The 23,359-nt window shown below is 55.0% G+C and overlaps 6 protein-coding genes and 1 non-coding gene across 7 annotated transcripts; 4 read left to right on the top strand and 3 right to left on the bottom strand.

Moving 5' to 3' along the window:
• Nucleotides 1-407: 407 nt before the first annotated feature.
• On the bottom strand, nt 408-523 carry ColSpa_rRNA_038. Its single transcript, XR_007414269.1, has one exon. It is a non-coding gene; the product is annotated as a 5S ribosomal RNA (ribosomal RNA).
• Nucleotides 524-3,445: 2,922 nt separating this feature from the next.
• Nucleotides 3,446-4,932, top strand: ColSpa_10060 (general transcription and DNA repair factor IIH subunit ssl1; the record flags this gene model as incomplete). The annotated part of the gene is made up of 2 exons (XM_049276272.1): nt 3,446-4,002; nt 4,047-4,932. 2 exons carry the CDS (start codon nt 3,446-3,448, stop codon nt 4,930-4,932), a joined length of 1,443 nt encoding a protein of 480 aa, XP_049132229.1.
• Nucleotides 4,933-5,275: 343 nt separating this feature from the next.
• On the bottom strand, nt 5,276-6,532 carry ColSpa_10059 (4-hydroxyphenylpyruvate dioxygenase; the record flags this gene model as incomplete). Its single annotated transcript, XM_049276271.1, has 1 exon — nt 5,276-6,532. One exon carries the CDS (start codon nt 6,530-6,532, stop codon nt 5,276-5,278), a length of 1,257 nt encoding a protein of 418 aa, XP_049132228.1.
• Nucleotides 6,533-7,514: 982 nt separating this feature from the next.
• Nucleotides 7,515-8,309, top strand: ColSpa_10058 (uncharacterized protein; the record flags this gene model as incomplete). Its single annotated transcript, XM_049276270.1, has 1 exon — nt 7,515-8,309. One exon carries the CDS (start codon nt 7,515-7,517, stop codon nt 8,307-8,309), a length of 795 nt encoding a protein of 264 aa, XP_049132227.1.
• A 748-nt stretch (nt 8,310-9,057) lies between these two features.
• ColSpa_10057 (60S ribosomal protein L27-A) lies at nt 9,058-9,824 on the top strand (the record flags this gene model as incomplete). Its single annotated transcript, XM_049276269.1, has 4 exons — nt 9,058-9,120; nt 9,164-9,331; nt 9,430-9,766; nt 9,817-9,824. 4 exons carry the CDS (start codon nt 9,058-9,060, stop codon nt 9,822-9,824), a joined length of 576 nt encoding a protein of 191 aa, XP_049132226.1.
• A 1,174-nt stretch (nt 9,825-10,998) lies between these two features.
• ColSpa_10056 (putative sugar phosphate/phosphate translocator) lies at nt 10,999-12,415 on the bottom strand (the record flags this gene model as incomplete). Its single annotated transcript, XM_049276268.1, has 5 exons — nt 10,999-11,373; nt 11,426-11,779; nt 11,987-12,108; nt 12,159-12,226; nt 12,279-12,415. The coding sequence occupies 5 exons, from the start codon at nt 12,413-12,415 to the stop codon at nt 10,999-11,001; spliced, it is 1,056 nt and encodes a 351-aa protein (XP_049132225.1).
• Nucleotides 12,416-19,630: 7,215 nt separating this feature from the next.
• On the top strand, nt 19,631-21,460 carry ColSpa_10055 (uncharacterized protein; the record flags this gene model as incomplete). The annotated part of the gene is made up of 5 exons (XM_049276267.1): nt 19,631-19,641; nt 19,764-19,833; nt 19,902-19,982; nt 20,042-20,392; nt 20,492-21,460. 5 exons carry the CDS (start codon nt 19,631-19,633, stop codon nt 21,458-21,460), a joined length of 1,482 nt encoding a protein of 493 aa, XP_049132224.1.
• Nucleotides 21,461-23,359: the final 1,899 nt, after the last annotated feature.

The following is a 23,359-nucleotide window of genomic DNA, read 5'->3' as shown; positions in this document are numbered from 1 at the left end:
GCGATGTTTTCAACTGTCACTGATGCTGCAGGCAAGACCCTCAGCTTCAAATCTGTCGTAACGATGGATATCCAACCCATGCTAGGCAGCATGAAGCAACATGTAGGGGCTTTAAGGCTCGAGTACCAGGCTGGTGGCAATATGCGGCCTGCAATTCCAAGCACAACCGACTCCCATCATCAGTGAAGCCTCACGATCCATCACAGTGATTCGAGTCTCAGGTCTACGATGGTCTCGGCCATCATTGCTTCGGAACGCGATTACAGCACGCAGTATTGTGCTGTAATCGCGTTCCGAAGCAAAGCCTGCTATGATCTGTGGGAGCAGAAGGCTTTGCTAACATGCATGCACGGAAAACTGCTTGGAACGACGATGGTGGTCGCAAGATACCAAAATAAAAATGAAAACATACAACACCAGGTATTCGCTGGTCGTCACCGACCCAACTACTAATCCGGCCCTCACTGGCTTATCTATGGGAGAGCGGACGGGATCCCGAGTTTTCCAGTGGGTATGGTCGTATGTGCCAGGAACTCGACACAGAATTGACTATATTCCGTTGCGGCTGTACTTTCCAACAAGATTGCTAAGACAATCTCTACGCATGTGGTCCGAGACCAGTTCGCTTGGATCCCGAGGTTTACACTATATACTTAGAAACTACACTGTTACGTTGAATTCTCATACAGGTAGTACGTAGGTATGCTGTAGGGCATCTCATCCGTAAACCCTCTGTGTCGACTTTAGGCTATCACCAAGGTTTCGGCGTAGTACCATTGACGCAGCTTGTGGTTATGTTGTGAATGGTGTGTGCTTGTCTCGTAGAAAGATTATGTTGACCGCGCCACATCCGCCTGGCCGGGCCTTTTGTTACATGTTGCTGAGTGCTCCTACTGTACTACTGGTCTGGTTGCATGTATGCGGCATGTTCTACATTCAGTGTTTGGGGAGGCGCTATATATAGAAGGGCCGTGGATACTATGATGGCTTTATGATAGTTACCGGAAGGTTTGATTCATGTATCATGGTTATGGAACTAACCTCGGTGGATCTCTTCGACTGCAGGGACACCTGACAAGAGCATGAAGGTCATGGATAATAACTGCGGTAGAGCACGTGGTCCCAGACCGGTTAGCCTGAATGCAGACAAATCACCAGTCTCCGCTATTTCATACAGCCATTTGATGCAGTAAGATCATTCCAGGGTGCTCAATTCTCGTTTTGAGTTGTTTTTCCTCCTCTTCGCATATCACTTGGCGTGTTGAATGGAGTGCGCTTCACACCTGCTTGCTTTTTGGGGGACACGTTTGGAGCGGGCCCTACAAAGTAAAACAGGCCTGTTCGCAATATAAACTGTACAGATTGAAGATTATCTTGTCTCTGACCTATGGCAAGTCAATACAAACTCTCGAACGACGTATTGATGTCTCCAATTGCAGATTTAGCTTCTTTGTTATTGACAACTCCTATTTTGCATGTGCCCCTGAACGAATCGCGGCATCCAAAAACACCTTGGTACCTTTAAGCTTTTCAACTTACAAAGAAAAGAGTTCTGTTGCCAATATCATCGCAACCAGAACAGTTCAGATATTACACATAAGCCTGTCTCTGATGTTCTCGTAGTGTTCAGGTTACAGTGATGTTATCGTTCAATGGACTCGAAGGATAGCCCGTAGAGATAGCTCTGGGGTATATTTTAGCATTGCTGTTGATTATAGTACTGGTCTGTATAAACGAGGCTAGTTTTAGAGCTACGTACACCTGAATGACCCTAGCCACAGCGACACCTTGAAAATAATGAAATGAGTTACGTTTAACGAAGCAGGAGAACCGAAGTTGCCATTTCACACAGTCAGCCTGGAAATTATAGACAAAACCAGTCTCGGACACACATGGCTTGCGGCGAGTGTGGTGGCACCTGGACCTGAGAAGATGAAAGAGGACAAAAGCAGGGAATAGTAAACATTAGAGGACTGGTTCCCATAGAGCTCGGAGTGTGTCGGTCACCTTTCTTATCCATTGTTGCGGACGGAATCTTTGAGTAATACGTGCGAGACCGTATGGAACAAGTGTGATGATTGCTGCAGCACTTGTAACTGGCCATTGTTCGTGTGTCTGAATACGACAGCATCGGATTCTCATAATCTCGCGTCATCGGTCACTCTAGTTAAGACATGAACACACGAAGACTGACGCTGGGGCATTTAGCCTTGTTCATTGCGGAGAACGGTAGCACAAGGTACAATATTGCCAAGATACGCTGACTGAAGCATCTATAGATGTGAGTTGAAAAATAGATACCAATAAGTCTTTGAAACGAACACGCAGTATTACATATGTAATGGTCCATCATGATTGTTATGAGATCCCCAACTAAAACCAGTAGGACAGGACATCATTGTGTATCTCGGGGTATCGAGTCGACATCCAAACTCCGTTCTTAGAGTGATCTTTCCGACCGGAACACATTTTAGACCGTTGCTATGCGACGCCAAGATACGGGACCACGGAAAGCATGGAGAATATTGCGCGAAAAAATTATTTCAACTGAGGGTGTTGAAACCTTTATGGTATGCGGCTACTAAGGCTCCAAGCCCAGCTTTTTTGGCATTGTCTGAAGACCAAGGCTGTTCGAATGAGGATCTCGGACAGAAGCCAGTCCATAACTGACGACAGTGGCGAGAATGAATATGTCCTCAAAAGCACTGGAACTACAAAGATTTGCAATGATATTGGCGTATCAGCGGGCTGCTACGGCCACGTTGGTCGTAACGGATGTTGGCTTGACCCGATTCTTCGGGCCGCAGAGGACCCCACTTCCATCATTCCGGCGCCGATCCGGATTGAGTCGCTGCACCCGACCCCGTGAACTCCGTAGATCCCCCTGTAAAACCCCACCTTAGCTCCGCTATGTAATCTCGTAAGTCGAAGCATGCGCAATGGGAAGGATCGAATTCGAGGTGGAAGACAACGCTTAAGACTGTGGTCTAGTCGGGTCCATGGGGTTGCCTGTTTTGACCCGGCACGCCTGGGTTGAACGTGAGCCGGGCACCGAGCATCACTGTCGCGAAAGCAACCAAAGCATCAATTCTAGACATGACCTACCAGAGACAGGGCTAACATAAGCCGAATCGATGTCAATGACTGCTCGATTGAGTATGTAGAGTGTTTGTGGCACGGGTGGGCATCGCGCGGCCTCTGATTGGCCATTTGAGCAGATCCCAGGCCAAAAGTGCGAGGCTGCGATCTTTTCCATCCAGCCTTGTCCTCATACTTCACATCTTTCACCACTTTCAACTGATCGCTTCACCGTTCTGCGCAGCGCCACCTACCAGGGTACTCGTGCCGAAAACCCAAACTGCCGTATTACCTTGACAAGAAAACCGACCACAACGAGCGAACATACTCACCATCGAGACCGGTCGGCCCATCGACGTCATCCACCATGGCCGACTCCGACGGCGAGTACCATGACATGTCCGATGACGACCTTCAAGTGACCAACGGCAAAGGCGCGGACGGCGGGAAGGGACGCGGCAAGAAAGGAAAGGGCAGCCACACCAAGGCTCGATGGGAGGATGTCAAGCGAAGCTGGGAAGAAGTCACAGAAGGCGCAGATGGCAGTTTGGCGGTCGGCGCGAGCCTTGAGGCAGAGAAGAGGCGGAGGCTGCTCCGGGACACAACACCGCTGCAGCGCGGCATCATCAGACACTTGGTGCTGGTACTGGACATGTCCTTTGCCATGACGGAGAAGGACATGCTGCCGAACCGCTACCGCGTCGCCTGGGCGTACGCCGCAGACTTCGTCAAGGAGTACTTCGAGCAGAACCCCATATCGCAGCTGGGCATCATCGGCATGCGGGACGGCGTCGCGATCCGGATCAGCGACATGAGCGGCAACCCCACCGACCACCTGGAGAAGCTCAAGACGTTTGAGGGGCAAGATCCGTCAGGCAATCCGAGTTTGCAGAATGCGCTCGAGATGTGCCGCGGCGCGCTATTGTATGAGCTCCTGCCCCTTGGACTGCACTATGCTAACCTTTCAGCCATGCACCCTCCCACGGCACGCGCGAAGTGCTCATTGTCTTCGGCGCCCTCCTTTCCTCTGACCCAGGCGACATCCACGACACAATATCCTCCCTTATCACCGACCGCATCCGCGTGTCCATCGTTGGCCTTGCGGCGCAGGTTGCCATCTGCGCCGAATTGTGCTCCCGCACTAACGCCGGCGACGACACGCAATACAGCGTGTGCATGAACGATGCGCACTTCCGCGACCTGCTCCTCGCCGCGACGACGCCGCCCGTCACGCGGACCGCCGCCCAGAGCACCGCCTCGCTGCTCATGATGGGCTTCCCCTCGCGCACCCTCGCGCAGGGCGAGGCCACCGCCGTGTGTGCGTGTCATAACAAGCCTGCCCGCGAGGGATACCTCTGCACGCGCTGCGGCACTCGCGTGTGTCGCCTGCCCATCGAGTGTCCCGCCTGCAGCCTGACCCTCATCTTGTCGACGCATCTCGCGCGCTCATACCACCACCTCTTCCCGTTGAGGAACTGGGTCGAGGTGTCTTGGGCCGAGGCCGCCAAGTCAAAAGCCTGTTTTTCGTGTCTGACGACGTTCCCCGATCCGCCCAAGGCGGGCAGGAAGAGGGATAAGGAGAGGGACAAAGACGGAGTGCCCACAACGACTCCCGTGGCACCGACGGCGGTGATCGCGTCGGAGCTCAAGGGCGTCAGCGAGAGCGGGCGGTACGCCTGCACGGTATGCGGCAACCACTTCTGCATCGACTGTGACGTTTATGCGCACGAGGTCATCCACAATTGCCCTGGGTGCCAGAGCGACACCCGTGGGGCGCCGATGGAGGTGGTAACGGAGACGAACGGGACACACGGGCACCAGACGAACGGGACGGCGATGGCGGTGGATCCATGACCGACTGAGAAATTCACAGTTGTGTAGAGGCGAGGCCACATATCTGGGCAAGGCCTATAGGAAGAGGCGTCGCCATGTTACATACTGGCGGGGGAGCCGGTTTCAAGATTACTACTGGTGCATATTTGAATAACGGACAGCATCACGGGAACAGGACAGAAGAAAACAGTGCATTGGCGCAAAGGGGGTCCGGATCGGGACCATGTTTGAATATACCTATGGTCGCTGCAAATACAACAATGCTACACAGCCCTTCTGCTGATCTAGCGGGGCGTTCAATCAGTTCGTATCATGCATTAACAACATCATCATTTATCTTTTGATAAGCAGAATCCTCGTAGGCCTACAAGTTGCCCCGCTCGGCCTGCTCGCGCTCAATGGCCTCAAACAGGCTCTTGAAGTTGCCAGCACCGAAACCCTCAAAGTGGTTACGCTGGATAATCTCGATGAACACAGTCGGACGGTCCATCAACGGCTTGGTGAAGAGCTGCAGCAGGTAGCCCTGCTCATCATAGTCGATGAGGATGTTGAGGGCCTCGATGGTGGCGAGGTCCTCCTTAAGCTCCCAGTTCCGCTTCTCCGTCTTGAGGCGATGGCGCATAGTGTCGTAGTAGGTCGAGGGGACCGCGATGAACTCAACACCGCGGGCACGCATGGCCGAGACGGTGGCAATGATGTTGTGCGTCAGTAGGGCGATGTGCTGGACGCCGGCGCCCGAATTGAAGACGACATACTCCTCGATCTGGGACTTCTTCTTGCCTGGGGCGGGCTCGTTGATGGGCATCTTGACAAGATTGTTGGACGACGACATGACGATGGAGTTGAGCGCCGAGAACTCGGTGCAGATCTGCGAGTCGTCGACAGACCAGAAGCGGTGGAACGACAGACACTTCTCGTAAAACGCGCAAGCGGCCACCATCTCGTTCCACGACTGGTTGCCGACGCAATGGTCGATGCGGGCCAGGGGCACGTCGGGAAGGGAGACGGTGGCGGTTGTGGGCTTGGCGGCGCGGAAGCCTGGGAGGAAGGGCCCGCGGTAGCTGCGGCGGGCGATGAGAGTGTGAGTGGTGTCGCCGTAGGTGCGGATGACGGCTGTCAACACGTCACCGTGCTCCTTATCATTCAAGACGGTAGGCGGCTGGACGGCGACGGCGCCCTCCTCGACGGCCTTGGCGTAGACAGCCTCGACGTTGTCGACCTCAAACGCAACGTCCTTGACGGCGTCGCCGTGCTTCTCGAGGTGGGCGTGGATCTCGCGCAGGAGCTCGCGCTCCGCGTCAGAGATGGGCTCATCCTCGGGCAGATGGACGAGGGAGCGCACTGGGGAAGTGAAGACGAAGCGTACGTCCTTATTGGCGACGGCGTACGAGGCGATGTACCTGCTGCCCGTCTCGAGGCCCTTGTACGCGACGGTCTGGAAACCGAAGAGGGTAGTGTAATAGGCAGCAGCCTGCTTGGCGTTGCCCACCCACCAGGTTACGTGGTCGTAGCCCTGGAAGTTGGGCGGCGGGTGCTGCACTGCGAGTCCATCGCCGAGGTCTGTTGATGCCGGGTAGGCGGCGTTCTGTGGCGGGGAGTCTGTAATGGCAGAAGGGGACATTGACACTCAGCAGTTTTCGGGTGTATCGGACTAAGTCTGGAGTTGGATGGAGTCGAGTTCTGTGGCAAGAGTTGAATGATGGTTGAGGGCAAAGATTGATGGTCGAAGAGGGAACTATCCGTGTTATGCACTGCGTACCGTCCAGGATATAAGTACTCAGACACCGGCACTGTATCATCACAGATGAACCTTATTTAACGACGGACTTCCACAAGGGCATCAGTAATGTTCGTTCCGCGCCCACACATTGGGCGGTTCCAGGCGCCGCATCTGACGCTTGTCACTGTCCGACCCCCCGGGGGCGGGGTTGCCTCTGTCCTTGCCGCACATTCACAACGGAACGGGCGGCCATCCTGGAACCGTCCTTGATTCCCGGCAGCAGCGCCCAGGGGAGAAGGAGAGGTTGGCAGCGGTAAAGTGCAGAACCGGTGCAGTAATGGAATGCACTCGCAAGCGGAAAGACGCCGGCCGAGAGACGATCACCGTGGCGAGCCGAGATAAGCCGCCGCTGGCCGGCCCATGTGCGGCGCGGCTTTTACTGTTCCCCCACACGTGCTTCGGATACTCCAGGCTATGCCCGCTCTCCAGCGCAGCAACCTTCCTGATCCAACCCGGCACACACAAAGGACCCGAGGGCACTTGCGGCCCAGCCGCTGTTTCCGTTGATCCTGGGGTACGTCTGGGATAGGTCTGGGTGGGTACCCACCATGACCGCATGCCTTATCGCATCTCCTATGAAACCCTTTCGTAGCCGTTGAGTGCGGAATGTAAGTGCTGCTCGGCTCCCCGCTGCGTCCGCTCAGACACTGTTGCGTCTGATAAGGAGTAAAGGAGCCCCGACGCTACTGTTCTTGATCAGCCCCAATCATTAGATAACGTGCAAGCTGTCATTCGTCACGCATCGAAGTAAATCGAAGTCGAGTCTGTTCCCGTAAACATTAGTGTTCTTTCATACTGTTGATTCTCCAACCGATACTGCAATATGGCTTCCCTGGGCCTGACCCGACGCGATGCCAATGTGCTCGACAAGATTAAGGATCCTGAATCCGACCCTTCGACCAATATCATGCTCGACCCGTCCCTGCCTCGCGACCCTCACATCACCGACACTTCCGTCTACGAACGTGTTATCCAGAAGGAACGCGAAATCGTCCTGGCTATGCAGCACCTCGAACTCCAGTTGGCGGGGTTGAGGCCGAAGACTGTGGCCGAACCAGTGCAGGAGTACAAGGACCTTCTTTCAAAGCTTGACAGCTTCATTGCAGAGTACCCAAACTACGCCAGTGCGAGAAACAACCGCGTGCAGGCGCTGAGACGGCTGTACGGCGACACAATGCTGTTGGCAGGAGCGCCTGCTACGCCTCAACGACTCATCGAGAACCCCCCGTCAGCCGAATTGACACGACATGCGACAATTGCACTAGAAGACACAGAGAAGTCCATTGGCCTCCTCACGCCGCGCACCATGTTTGGTGCCATGTCGCCGCAGGCCGCCAAGACGCTGTCTCTCGCATACACGCAGCGAGCCGCCATCTACCACACGACGGCGAAGCTGGTAGAGGAGCACGCGGTGCAGCTCGATGAATCCCGACGCGAGGCGAGGTGGACCAAACTCGAGTTCGAGGAGGCAGCATCGCACGACTTTGCCTACGGCGGGAGGTACGGCAATGATATCGCCAAGGGGTTGGCGGTGAGCACGAACCCGACGGCGAAGCTGTGCGGGCAAATGGTTCGAGAGGCGATGAAGAAGGAGTATGGGCCGTCGTATGGCGAGTAATGTAGATATTATGTACGATAGTCTGCAATCATGTGTGGTCGCGCGCCGCAATCATATGCTCGATATCACGCACCTCCCTTGACGGTGATTAAATATGCACCTATGCGGCAGCCTTGACTAGTCCGAGACGTCTAGACAGACAACCATCAACAAAAATATTCATTAAAGATGCGACTCAGTGGTCAACCATACCTCTTGGCCGCCGCAATGGTCTCCTGTGTGGTCTTGCCCTTCTCCTTCTCCTCGCGGTTAATTCTTGTGGCGGCAGCACCCAGCCCGATCACTAGGGCAAAGATAGGGTCGGCGACCTTGGAGATGATGTAGGCGGGAGGGGCAGCCATGATGCGCGGTGGTATTGTCGTTTGAAAGTCGGCTAGAGAGATTCACGGACGCGTCCACGTTGTCGTCGGAGAGCCGGAGGCAGACTACGAAAAGCGCCGAAGTCGACTCGACGTGTGGGACCAATTGTGGACGGTGACCGGTAAAGTTATGGGGCTCAGCCTACCGTACGGCGCGCAGGCCCCTTAACCCCCCCAACCTGTGAAGCGACATGCACATCCTCAACCAAGGGACCTGAGTGGACAGTGGGGTCGGTTACTCCCCACAAAAAACGTGACCGCACACCTCGCGCTTTCCAGAAAAATTCAGCCCTCCTTCCCACACAAACTAGAAAATTCCTATAGCGGACTCTTTCGACGCAACTTCATCATCAGCACGCCCAGCATCCCCCCCGACAGCGCAGGTCAAAATGAAGTTCCTCAAGGTCGGCCGCGTCGCCATCATCACCCACGGCCGCTACGCCGGCAAGAAGGTACGAATGCCACGAGATCCTCGAGAAGCCTACCCGCGCCCAGCATTGTGCCTCCAAGGAGGTGCGGGATATCCTCAACGTCGACGCCGAGACACGTGTGTTTGGTCAGGGAATGAAGATACGGACATCCTACGAGGACGATTGCGATAGAATGAGCGACAAGAAAGAGGAGGAACAAAGACCGAACGGCCAAACACTCTCGAAGCGCGACGTTGAGATATCTCCGAACCCTCTGCGAAAGGGAACGCTGATGGAAACGGACACATACACTTGGACCAAGAACCAGCTATGCTAACCTTCCCCCTTCAGGTCGTCATCATCCAGCCTGTCGACTCTGGCAACAAGGCCCACCCCTTCGGTCACGCCCTCGTTGCCGGTATCGAGCGCTACCCCTCCAAGATCACTCGTCGCATGTCCAAGACGAGACAGGAGAAGCGCAACAAGATCAAGCCCTTCGTCAAGCTGGTCAACTACAACCACCTGATGCCCACCCGCTACACTCTGGAGCTCGAGGGCCTCAAGGGTGTCGTCAGCAATGACACCTTCAAGGAGGTTACCCAGCGTGAGGACGCCAAGAAGACGGTGAAGAAGGTTTTGGAGGAGCGTTACACGAGCGGCAAGAACCGGTGGTTCTTCACGCCTCTGAGTATGTCCCACTGCCCTTACCAAGTCGAACGGACTATTAACAGATTGCAGGATTTTAAAGGGAAACCGTTTCTGCAATCGTCAACAGGTCGGGGAGTTGGGCTGGCTTGTACAGAGCATCAATTGGCATTCGAGGTCCTCGGTTTAAGGACTCCCAATGAGACACCATTGAACAATCCAAGACGTTTGCGCCCTGTGATACCTCGACAACGGTTAATGCCGCCGCCGCCGCTGATGCTGCTGCTGTGATCCCGGAGAGCGAGAGTGATAGAGAAAAGTAAAAAAAAGGGTCAAGGGTCTATGATGACTGATGGGTATGATTCAGCCCTCGGCCGTGGGATGGCCATGATCAATGGAACATGAAATAAGCAAGTCAAAAAGTCAACTTCCCAACCAGTATCCTTTGCTTGATGCTCGCGTCTCCATGTGCGTCCCTACTGGCAACGCGGGCCGACACATCCAATCCATTGCGTTCCATTTCTGGCGGTTGTGGATGAGATCCACCTTCCATGACATCCCACAACCCTTGGTTCCAACCAGGGCGTGGACTGCCAAGAAACTCTCCTCTCAAGGAGCTGTGACGATCTAGCTTGTAGTCGTTGTCATGTATCCCAGTCTGATGTAGCCACCCATCTGATTCACATGTTGACCCAATGCACGTCACAGGAAGCTCTCAAGTCGTGTTGAGCTTGTCACAATGTAAACCACCGCATTCTTTAGGCAACGGGTATGCTTGTACAGCTCGGTCCATCTTGTAACACCACTCGAACAGCACCAACAATACCGCAACTGTGTACAACTGAAATTGGACCATGTCAGATGCACACGAATCCCATTACAACAACACGCGAGACAGCTCCTTTGCTCACTTTATATCATTGCGTACATACATGTCTATATCCTCCCACCATCTAGAGTACATCAGATTAGAACTTCATGATGCAAGTCATGCAACCTGTACCCTTTTGCGCTCTGCGCCGTTGCTCTATAGCTGTACACGGATAACTCCCTCGCCCAAGCAAACATGGTCCCGGCGACCAGACAGAATAAAAATAAAAATAAAGAGAAATGGGGAAAAAGGGACCAATCGGCGCACGGTTGGAAATGAAGCTCGTAATATGTACTCGGAACAGGGTAATCGTTGCGAAGAGAGCTGGTATCGTCACATCTCTACGCTTACAAGTGGGAAAACGACAGGTCAAGAAAAAGAGGCATCGCCTTCTATCCAATAACCTATGCCCTGCTGCTGCCAAAGTGGCTGTTAACCTCGTTAATGAGGTTGTGGGGGTCGTACTCGGGAGCGTACGTCGGCGCCAGACCACCAAGCATGGTGAAGAGAACAAACGCCGAGAGCACGATGATGCTGAGCTTGCGGAGGATAGGCTTGCGCTGGCCAAAGTCAGCCCACTGGCGGCCGGCCTCACCCATGTAGCCCTTGATCTGCTCGTAGCCGAGCTTGTAGTAGACCATGCCGCCGAGGGCAATGCTGTAACCGAAGAACTGGAGACCAGACACCTGGGTGCCCCAGATCATCATAGAGGCAACGACCAACATGACGTCCTTGAGAACACCGCATAGAGTCAGGACAAGAGAAGAAGTCTTGCCAATCTGCACAACCAATTAGCACTGTTCGGCCGATGTCGGAAAGACTGAAACATACCAGGAAGACGACCGAGACGTTCAACAAGAAGGCGCAGAGACCGTTCAGGAAAAAGGTGAACAGGCCGACATTGTAAACCTGATCCATAGTGACCTTGGGGATTTCCCAGATCAGAGCGACAGCCAGGTTCATGGCAGCGCAGATGGGGGCGAAGTAGTAGACAGAGACGAGAGGATCCATCTTGTAATCAGCAGAGCTGAGCAGGCGCTGGACCATGGTGAGACGCAGGGCCTCGAAAATGACACCGCCAATCTGGTAGATAACACCGATCCAAACGAACTTGATCTCGCCGATCGAGGCAATGATGACACCAACAACGATAACGGAGACGTTCAGGAAGACCTTTAGGTTGGGCTGGGAGACGCCCAGAGCCCATCCAGAGAGGAGAACGGCGACAGGGGTGGTGGCCTGGTACGGGTTAGCGGATGCATGCAAGGCGTCGGGAGCAGTGTTTCTTACCTTGAGCATCTGGATGAAGGCGACGGACAGGTACAGGTAGGTGAGGTTACCGCAGATCAAACTCAAGCTGAAGAAGATACCAATTGGGACGATGGCCCGCACGTACACGCGGCCAGTCATCTTAACCGACTTGCGTCCGTCGAGAACGTGCGTCCAGCGAGCGAGGATCTGGGTCATGATAGTCGCAAAGGTCAAGTGGTAGGTCGTCAAGATGACCGGGTAGCCTTTGATCAATTAGTATCGTATCCCAATCCGCGTTATTCGGTCGGCTTACGGAAGTTGAGGGTGTCGAGAATCCATTTGTTGAACAGAATGACCGACGAGGACAAGGAAATCCAGACACTGGAAACGTCAGTACGCAAGCCGCAGAAGATGCATTTAAGGTCGTTCTTACATGACGTAGAGTGCGGGATGAATCTGAGCCTTGGGAGGCTGGCTCTTCTCGACGTCCGGGTTCGTGGTGGGCAGGATGGAGCCGTTCTCGCCGCGAGGAACCTCGCCCGAGACGCGCGTCTTCTCGTCGGCACCCATTGCGATGGTATGTGATGCAAGAGAGAAAGGGGGAAGAGAGAAGAGGGAGTGAGTGAGGCGGCGGGCGGATTGAATTGCTCAGTGGCAGTGGGATTTGGTGACGATGTAGGAGCAAGTGGATGGAAAGCTTTCGGGGTTGGCAAAAAAAAGACGGGACGCGCAAATGAGAGCGAGCGAGCGGACGGGACGGCCAAGCACTCGTTAAAGGTGTCGTGGGGTAGGCGACAGGTACTTTAACAATATGCAAATCGGGGGTCCCAGGGATAAAACGTCAACAGACACCTGTGGTTGAGCCAGTTCAAACCTTGGGGAGGGGCTGCGCACGGCTGCTTGGGGCGTTTGTAACTTGTCGTGAAGGAGAATGAAGAAATGAAGAGAAGAGCCGAGAGGGAAGGGCAACGACAACCGCGACTCTGCGGGAAAGAGTTTAATAGAGGTTTGAAGAGGACAGAGGTCAGAGGCGTTAGGGGTGTGGAAAGGGGAAAGAGCAGGAAAAAAAAGTAGGAGGAAGGGGGGGGCGGGCCTAGGCGAGGTTGTAGTGCAGCAAAGATATGGTCCCAGCAATTAGCAGAGGAACAAAAAAAACAACACAATGCGAAATTCTCTGGCCTTTTTTTTTTCCCTTTCCCCTACTTTCTCCTCCCCTTGCGTTTCCCCTACCCTCTCTCTCCTTGTTCCTGCGCTCTTGTTCTGGAAATTGAGGTTCACGTTGACGCGATCAAGCCCGCCCAATCCAGGATGCGGCAGGCGATGTACAGTCACGAATACTTGGTGGGGTGGAGCCGCGTACCCGCCAGCAGGTGTTGGCACCTTGGCCGGAGCGCAGCCCGCATGTATCGGGTACAGGGAGCCCACTTGCTGCGGGTGTCAAGTCACCGGTGCCGGCGTCGAGAGGTACACTTGGAGGGAAAGGTACGCCACCCTCTCAGGGGCTCCGATGGGACTAATATTAGTGCTGCCAATCTTGGATAGGGGCCGCAAATCAAGCTCTGCCCGCTCGCCCACGTTCTGTTCCTTGGCATTTCACCAGCTCTTCAATTAAAGGCATCCAGCCAGTCTGGACGACGCAGATGCGTACTGCGCGAGAGACATTGTCATGGTGGATATAGTAGATACCTAAGGCGACAGATCTATTCAGGCCCCAGTGTCGTAGGAGGAAGGTAGTTTGTGGCCAGCCAAGCACGGTAATATGGGTTGATGATCCAGCCCCAGCCTGACTCTCTCACTCTCTCCCGCCTCGATCCGGGTTCCTTGCTGCTGCTGGTAACCACATCAGCGTGCCGCCGGCTATGGATACTGTTTATTGATCTGCACGCAGTGTCTGTCAACTCAGCTGTAGTGTACATGTACTATGCAACTACCGTCAACGCACTCGATAGTATTGCCACCTCTAATGGTGCACTTGCTGTTGGTTAAGAGAAGGAACTGGACAATAGCTCCGAAAGGGGAACCGAACGGGGTCGCATTGCCTCTCCCGGTCGTCCAAGCCCCTCGACATCGCCTCAGTCTCACAGTACCAGCCATGGCCATACAGATGCGACTAAGATGGTTCTCGGTCAGGTCGTCCCGCTAGGGTCGAAATCACATCTCCATGCGTTCGTAGGAATGCCATCGATATCGCGATATCTAAGAGCATGGCCCCCTACCGCATGACAGAGCCGCCGCCTCCAGAACTGATTGGTCGGCTTTGCTTAGGACACCGTGCTATGCATCCGTAGCCCCTAAGTGTATGTGGTATGATGCAGGTATTATCTGTCAACCGTCAACCGTCGGTCAGAACTAGGCCAGAAGGAGGAATGGACAAAAGAAGTAAACTTGAGGCTCATAGACTGGTACCCGTAGCCTGCAGTAACACAGGCTAATTAATCATTGTGAAGTTGCTCTCTTTAACCCGCAGGCAACGTCCTCGGCTGCAATCAACCCCAGACCTGTGATTGCTTTATTGGTTACAGACTTGACTGTGTGGGTGGGCAAGACGGCTCCGTTGTCCGCGCCTATACCTTCCGTGCCGTTTGTAATGTCAAATCTCAAGGTTGACCGAGCTTCGAGCCATAGGCGGTCATATGGGGAGGTACCAAACCTGTTACCTCTACATCCATCCGCTTCTCAACACCTCACAGCGAGTGGATTGTATTTTCGTCCCGGAAGTCGCGAGTTGGTGGGACCCTGTTTTTGGCCTGCCTGATGGCGACGAATCTCGCAAGCACAACCCTCGTTCCTGCCGTCCTCTTCGCCTCTACAGTCCGCCTCCGCCGTGACGAGAGCCGAATCGTCACCCTTTCACTGAACCTGGGTGGGCGATGCTCTCTGCCGCCTTACCTAAAGAGATGGCACGCCGCACGCCGTGAGGCACTTTCGAGATGGCAGATCGTGGACGCCGGCCGCTTGACCACCGACCCCAGGAGGCTGGAGTTTGCCTGCCTCGCACATCTCCATTGCACTTCACTCTCGTCTTCGGGGCCCGAAAGATTCGTTCGAAATTCCGCGTCCAATCAGGTCTCACTTCAGCCTTACTCGTACCGGGCCTTGCGTGGCTGCCACACTTGTCGTACCAAGCCACCTCTCCGTACAACCAAGCCCAAACCTACAGCGGGTGTTGCATGACTATTCGGACACAGGAGCCGCTTGTCGCCTATCATCTGCCTCCCGTCGTTGCTGATGTGCGCCGCAAGCTTCTGATGTACCTGTATGCAAATGACTACGTGTGCAGTCCCGAGAGCGCCACTTACAGGTCGGCGAGGCTACGGACGACTCAATATATCAGATCCATCAGCCTGGACCTGGCAGACGGCTTGGCTTGAATCGTCGTCCACTCACTGGCTAGTCGCTCATGGCGCCGCACCTTGCCGTTCAACAACGCCTGGTTGCATACGGCACCAAGTATATTTCATCAGACGAAGGTACCGTAGGACCAGCGTGTCCTACTTTGCCAGACGGTACCAAGCATTCTGTCAGCGAACGGCTCCGCTGTAATCCTCCAGCTGGCGGTGCTGTTATTAGAAACCCAGTGTTTGGAGTGCACCCTGAATCAGTGGCTGGCCATGTCGAGGTTTATGCGGCGCCTCGAAACCGACCCGGCCGATCTACAAGAGATCCAGTTTGTCTGTTTCAGAGTGCTGATGAGATGGGGCCTGAATCCCTGCGCTGGGTGCCGGGCAGACCATTGAAAATGTGTCTTGTTCGGGGAAGTGGCTGTCACTCGACACTGTCGGTGGAGGAGACACGCACGCTCGGAAGCATGCCTACGGAGGTGCTTGCGACATAGGGACCAGACAGAGACCAACGGGCCGATGGACCATTGGTGATCGACTCTCACAGCCTCCTTCGCTGCTCCGCAGATGAGAAGCAGGGGCAATCCCGCATTGGGATGCAAACGTCCATCGCTAACGAGCAGAGCTGGCTGGGGACCCAGAACGGCGTCTGTTTGTAACAACTACCGACGGATCGAAATTAACTCGGGCTGCTCCATCAGCACTCCAACCCGGATCCAGTGGTGACGACAACGAACCAGGAGGACGAGCGACGGGAAGATTTTCCAGATTGCCAGATGTTCAAAGGTGGCACCTGGCCCGAGTTCCATCCCCCTTGCGCCATGCTCATCTCATCACAACAAGCTCGTCGTCCTCGTGGGGGGCATGGGCGAGCAGAAGAATAAGAAAGGCCGCCTTCAATTTCTCGAGCGGCGATCGCTGGCCGAGAGGCGAGATGCAGACCACCTAGCACCAGCGCGGTAGCCAACGGTATCCCTGTCCGCATCTTGATTGGCGACGCTCGAAGTTGATGAAAATGAGCAGATGGAACATGGGCTTTCGCATGCTACAATTGGAGCTCCATTCTGCGGGTAGAGGCGACCGGAACACCAAATCACAAACCTGCTCGCGTCCTCTTCGGGCCATCTGACTGGCGCAAAAAGGCAGTTTGGGGTGCGCCGGCGCCGGCGTGACCAGACTCCAAATTCGACGGACACCACGTTTCGGCTCTTTCAGACTCAAGAACGACGCTCACTCGATCCAGGAACAACGACCGAGTCCTCAGTCGAAAGGGTTGCAAGCTAATGTCGAGCCATACAGCCTCTTTACCTTCAAGACGACAGTCAAAAGTTTGCTTGCATGACGAAATATGGCGAGCTGCAGCGTGCCAATGGAGGTGGGATTGCGCTCATCTTATGAGATTACACCGGGCAGGGTTCCGTTATCGAGGTCATCACAACTCGAACCGGGGCTACAATCTTGGGGGTGGGCGTCCCGGACTCCATATCACCAAGGACGCTCTGGAGTACGCAATACAAACAAGAACGTAGTCTAGCTCGTGTCTGATAGCCAAGATGAGCGCATCCTTCTCCGGTCATCCAACAACGACGACAAGGTGATGATTGATAGCGGCAGCGGCAGGCACACGGGCACACACTGACACCATGAGAGGCCGAATTTGAGCGAAATGACGGACACTAGCTACCTGACTGGGAAATGGAGACGAAAATAACGTGTGAATGCAGATTGTCGGTGGGTTGGTTCGAATTATGAGAGAATATTAGCGCAAGCCACACCAAGCCCACTTCTGGATAGCGGCCAGATTGGCATGCCAGGATGCGGGACGACAAAGACGCCGCTCACTGCCGGATGTCAATGGTGCCGGGTTAAGATGCAAAGACGGTAAAGCCAACGTTGTCGACCTCTCTCAGGAGAGCAACACATTCTGGTCCGAATAGCGTCGTGAGATTTAGGAGCCAGCAGGATCTGTGTGACTGGGACAGGGTAAGGGCCGGTAGCGAGCAGCGAGCAGTACCAACAGCATCCGACGCACCAGGTGAATTGGCCATTCGGGGGCCTGATTTGGCGGCAAGGCAAGCAACCTTGCAGAGGCCGTGCCGATACTTTCCTCTCCTTTGGCAGCTGTGCATGTAGGATTGGCCGAGGTGCTGTATGGTCGATAGGAGGCGGTCAACGAGCATTGCCTTGGCGGTCTGTCACCATCGGGGTCTGGATGAAGAGGTGATGGGGTGCGGCGCGATGGTGCATCCGGGTAGATTGGGGATTCATCAATCAGAATGAGGAGCGTCCGTGAAGGCGTTCCTGACCCTCTTGGTGTCTTGAGATTGGGTTAAAAAGCTTATGAGCTCTACCCTGTGCCCGTCTGTTCTTTATTGCGCGATGGACGATCCGCATGTCTGCAAAAGTCAATATTCTGGTGCCGAGGGTAGTCAAGTCTGAACAGACTTCTGCCCCGGTGATGATGATGATGATGATGATGATGTACTATGTATGTATCTGCTCGGACGCCGCGCTTCCCTTCATGATGGAGGGGTTTGTGGACTGCGGACAGTGGGCCGTACCTTTCAAGCATCTACCCCTACTAGTGAACTGCGACGGGTCGACGGGTGCGTGTGCGTACGTGGTTGACGGGCACCTTGCCTTGTAGCATGGGGCATGCAGTATAGTGTACACTAGGGAACGTGTCCTCGAGTGCTTGGGGAAGCGAAGGCGAATTGAATTACCTCTCCACAGCTCTCTCCAGTTCCCAGTTTCCAGACCGCACGAAAGGGCTGTGGATAGGTAGGAATCAACAGGCCAGACCCAATCCAGGCGGAGGGGCCCATATCTCTCCTTCATCCCACATCTAACCTGACGGTCCTCACCTCGGGTCATCTCACACTCACCACCACTAATGCCTCACCCGTGGTGGTTCAGCCAAGTTGATTCAGCCGACGGCGGCGCCTTGCGTGTCTTACTCCCAGCGTCCCTTGCCTCTCTGCTTCAGTCTCAGAAAGCCGTCGCCAGACGAGACCAATCACAAACCCGGTCTGGACTCTGTAACCGGCCGTGGGTCGCAGTACTCTTGCTCAGTGCCGCTGCCAGAGACGGGAGTCCGGCCGCCTCTGGACTGTGGACAAGCTTCCGGCACTCCACTGTCGTGGCTGTAACATTGGCACCCGTTGCTCCCCCTGCAATTGTACACTAGATGCCATAGTACATGCCTAGTACTGTAGTACGGCCGCGTCTTTCTTCTGCTCTCTGGTGCCCAGTGCCCAGTGTCCAGAGGCTGGAGGGGCGGGGCGGGAGGGGAGAACAAGCAAGCAGGCTCGCAGGACACGAGGGCCTGGCCTAGGTTTGCGGTTCGCTGCCGCCCGCCCGTCTATCGAGTTACCGTTTCCAGTATTGCTGTGCAGTCCAGGGTACCCCCCTGGGGTAGTGAGATTTGACGATGAGTTGCCAACCATCGAGTAAAATGTCTCCAGAAAGCATCATTGGGCAATGCAACAGGGCAAGAAGTTTTGATACCACACAACGCCATGTCTTAGGCGCCGGAGCCATAAGCCTCGACGTAGGGGATGTTTTAATAAAAAAAAAAAAGGTCACACATGGCTACTTTACCTGTAGCTTCTGGAAAATGAGGCAGAAGTCTCCGCCGGCGGCAGATAGAGCATCTTGCCGCCGATTCGGCACGGCAAGAAACTTTGTGGTGCCCGGGACGTCGCCGCGTGCTCCCACACCCGGTGCCCCTGGGAAGGATTCGAACCTGCAGCAGACAGCCATCAAGGAGAGAGCAGAGATGAGCAGCCAGGAAGCCACCACCCACCTCCAGGTGTCCTTATGTTGGGTGATATCTCAAAATGTGGGGCGCAGCCTAGTGGACGGAGCAACCTGGGACACGGCACCAAGAGTCGAGGTACGTACCTGCAGCAACCAGTGTGGGCTTTCATGGCCGTCGACCAGGGGGCCCCGCTGAACCCCTTGTCCCAAATAATAGTTTGGCCCCTCCATCACAGTTGCGGTGCGGGAAGGAGGCAAGACCAAGCAAGAGCGAGGGCAGCAGCAGCCGCAGTAGGCACGAGTAGGTAGCGGCAGCAGGAGCAGCAGCAACAATTGCCAGAGTCCAGTACCTAGTCAGCCAGTCAATCGGTCAGTGTCAGTGTCAGAGTGTCCCCTTTTTCTTTGGAACCCGTCGAAACCAGAAACCCATATCTACAGCAACGGCCACGGTAGCCACCACCGCGCGACTTTTCCCTCCTCCTTCCTTTCTTTGCTGCCAAAACTTCCTTCGCTCTCTCCTGTTTCCTTCTCAGGTTCAACTCTTGCTTCAAGATCTTGCGATCCCTTCCCTCGTCCGCCAGATCCTCCTCCAAGAGACGCTCTCCCTCTCTCTTTCTTGTCTACAGATAGACTTGTATTATCGTTGCCACTTTCCACCCAAACCCGCACACATCCATCCCCCACCATGGCTGACATGTGAGTATCTTTCCAACCAACTGCAATTGCGCCCACACCGCGGCAGCTATTTTGCAAGCACTTGGCATTCCAGTCGCAATTGCCGTTGAAGAATATTCCCGTCTAACTGCTCTTTCCTCCAGTAACGTTGATGTCTTGGTTATCGGCGCTGGCCCGACCGGTCTTGGTGCTGCGAAGCGCCTGAACCAGATTGTGCGTACTCACCGCTAGATCGCGGCCACCCTTGCCCGTCCAACGCTCAATGCTAACTGCCACTGCAGAACGGCCCCTCATGGCTGCTTGTCGACTCCGCCGAGAAGGCCGGTGGTCTTGCCGGCACTGACACCACCCCCGAGGGCTTCGTGAGTTTCCTTTAGCTTCCAATGCGTTGCCGACCGTTCCTAACAGAAGTTGAACACAGCTCTACGATGTTGGTGGCCACGTCATCTTTTCCCACTACAAGTACTTCGACGACTGCATCGAGGAGGCGCTCCCCAAGGACGATGACTGGTTCACGCACCAGCGCATCTCCTACGTCCGCTACAAGGGCCTCTGGGTTCCCTACCCCTTCCAGAACAATATCTCCATGTTGCCCAAGGAGGACCAGGTTAAGTGCATGAACGGTCTTATCGACGCTGCCCTTGAGTGCCGTGTTGCCAACACCAAGCCCAAGGACTTTGATGAGTGGATTCTGCGCAACTGTGGTGAGGGTGTCGCCGACATCTTCATGCGGCCCTACAACTACAAGGTCTGGGCCGTCCCCACGACCAAGGTAAGCAGTCCCATGCTCGTCACAATTCAATAACGAAAGCTGACCCCCGCAGATGCAGTGCCAGTGGCTCGGAGAGCGTGTCGCTGCCCCAACCTGAAGCTCGTCACCGAGAACGTCGTCCTGAACAAGGTCGCCGGCAACTGGGGCCCCAACGCCACCTTCAAGTTCCCTGCCCGCGACGGAACCGGTGGTATTTGGATCGCCGTTGCCAACACCCTCCCCAAGGAGAAGACGCGCTACGGCCAGAAGGGCACTGTCGAGAAGGTCGACGCCGACAAGAAGATTGTCACTCTCGCCGACGGCACCACCGTCCAGTACGGCAAGCTCATCTCGACAATGAACGTTGACCAGCTTGTCGAGCGCATGGGCAACCAGGAGCTCGTTAGCCTGTCCAAGGGCCTCTTCTACTCGTCGACCCACGTCATCGGTGTCGGCATCCGCGGCGAGCGCCCCGAGCGCATCGGCGACAAGTGCTGGTTGTACTTCCCCGAGGACAACTGCCCCTTCTACCGCGCCACCATCTTCTCCAACTACTCCCCCTACAACCAGCCCGAGGCCGGCAAGAAGCTGCCCACGCTGTACCTGGCTAACGGCCAGAAGGCCGAGTCGACCGAGGCCAAGGAGGGTCCCTACTGGTCCATCATGCTCGAGGTCTCCGAGTCCTCGATGAAGCCTGTCGACCAGGAGAAGATCCTCGAGCAATGCATCCAGGGTCTCATCAACACTGAGATGATCAAGCCCGAGGACGAGATTGTCTCCACCTACCACCGCCGCTTCAACCACGGCTACCCTACTCCCTCGCTTGAGAGAGAGGGTGTCCTCAAGGACCTCTTGCCCAAGCTCCTTGACCAGGGCATCTACTCCCGCGGTCGTTTCGGCAGCTGGAGATACGAGGTCGGCAACCAGGACCACTCGTTCATGCTCGGTGTCGAGGCCGCCGACAACATTGTCAACGGCGCCGTCGAGCTCACGCTCAACTACCCTGACTTCGTCAACGGCCGCAAGAACGAGGAGCGTCGTCTGGCACAGACTTTTGCCTTTGGCGCCCTGCCCACTCACAGCAAGTAAGCTTGCGGCGTGGCGGCAAGAAGGAAAGAGTGCATTGAATTTTTCGTCTTTTTGCTGTAAAGCATAGAAGCATGAGCATGACCAATGGAAGGAAGGAAGGGAGCAAGATCTGGGGGAAAAGAGAGCTTTGGCTAAGCATATAAGAATACCTGGGAGTTTTACGCTGTTGAATTGGGGGAAAATTACTTCGGTGCGCCATACCCACGATGATGTTGAACAGTCGTGCGCAGCTGTAGGCGTGCGGGCCGACGGGCCCTTTGAAAAGGGATACCTATATAGAGTATACATAGATATATTGGACTTTGCACAACCTTTTCGGACCAAGTTGATCGTGGTGATGCTACGGCTTCAGACCTGCATAATTCGGTCTGCGGAGGCTGCGGCTGGGGGGGGCAGCCGATAACGATAGTCGTCAACGGATGCGGCCCGGTCACTAGCGTCTTGCTCAGTGTGCCGCCGAACTTGACTTCTTGTCTCTTTAGAAAATTTCTCGATTGTTCTCAAACGAGCTAGTAATGAGCCTCCTCGAGAGAATCAAGGAACGAGCTGCCATCACAAGTCAATACGAGCCTCATGTCCATCCCGATGCGACACTGGTTTCTGACGGACCCTGCTGCCAGGTTTATGCGCCCCGACTAAAAACTGGCTCAGGGTCTTATAGCAGGGGGGCGTTATTGCACTTTCAACAAGGCCATGGCTATTTTGATCTTGGTGGGCGCTTGGTACTGCGCCCGACCCTGCGGGTAAGAGGCCGTAAACATTGGACGAAAGCAGCGGGATTACTTGCACGTCTCCTCCTGCAAAACACATGATCAGACTTTTGGGCTCTTAAGAGGAACTGCGAGAAAGTCAGGGTCTGAGCAAGAAATGGTAGTGGTGGCACAGGCTGAGGACGACCGACTATGCGCCAATGACATCATTTCCGTTAGTCCCAAGTGGTCGCCTCGAACTGTATAGTGCGACATGTGAGAGAAGCTAAGAAACGGCGGGTTGCTGTGCCGCGACTCAGGCTTGCATCGATCGTGAAGGGATGAGACGGAAGCTTCCATCTTGTGTTCCTTCAGACTTCCATCGTCGTGGGAAGCTCAAAACTGGGAACTCGGAACTGGAGGGAAAAAAAGCCTAGGGGAGCAGGGGTTGTCGGAGGGAATGAGTCGCGGCGAATTGGTGGTTGGGCGGAGTGCGGAGGGGGGCTTGATGTTAGTAAGAGACGGCGTTCTTTTCTCGCTTTCACCCCTGCGAGAGGGAAACGGGAAGGAATGGTGAATAGCGTGATATGGGAGCCCAGCATAGATGCGATGCGACCTCAACGGTCAAGCAGACTCTGTAGCTGGAATCAAAACCGGTATCGAGTTCCTGTGGTGGCTATTGTTTGGAGCCGGTCTCGTTCGATGCCACCAGCTGCAGCGGAAGTCCGGGAATGATGGCGGGACCAGCACGCGGCGTCGGCAGCAGCAGCGGGCAGCAGCAAAGGCAATGGGTTGAAACAGGAGCGGTCAACGGTTTGACGGTCTCTTTGGGAACCAGGACCTGGGATCGAAAAGGCCGGGACTAACAAGACGCGGTGGCTACGGAAGACGAGGGTGGGAGAAACGGCAGAAACAGCCCGGGCAGAAAAGGGAACAAAGGATGCGGATCAGTTTGCAACAAGGCGAGACGACGGCGAGAAAGTTTCTGCAGTGTTGGTCGTCCACTTTTTGCAACCCAATGACAGGCGTAGGGCCGCCAGCAAATATCGATAGCCCGCACGGGAGCCACAGCGTCGATATCGTGAGTATCGTAGGCGAGGTGGAAGAAGTCATTCACACCTGTCACTAACGAGATCTGCTCGACGTGAGGGATGAGTAACAAGCTCTGTGCTTACCCTCTGGTTGGGCTAATCATTGGTCACGGCTGATA

The sequence above is a fragment of the Colletotrichum spaethianum genome (genome assembly GCF_022836535.1).
Source record: "Colletotrichum spaethianum MAFF 239500 DNA, contig33, whole genome shotgun sequence".
Lineage (NCBI taxonomy): Eukaryota > Fungi > Ascomycota > Sordariomycetes > Glomerellales > Glomerellaceae > Colletotrichum > Colletotrichum spaethianum.
Note: the sequence above shows the minus strand (reverse complement) of the source record. Positions and strands in the feature narration are given on the sequence as shown.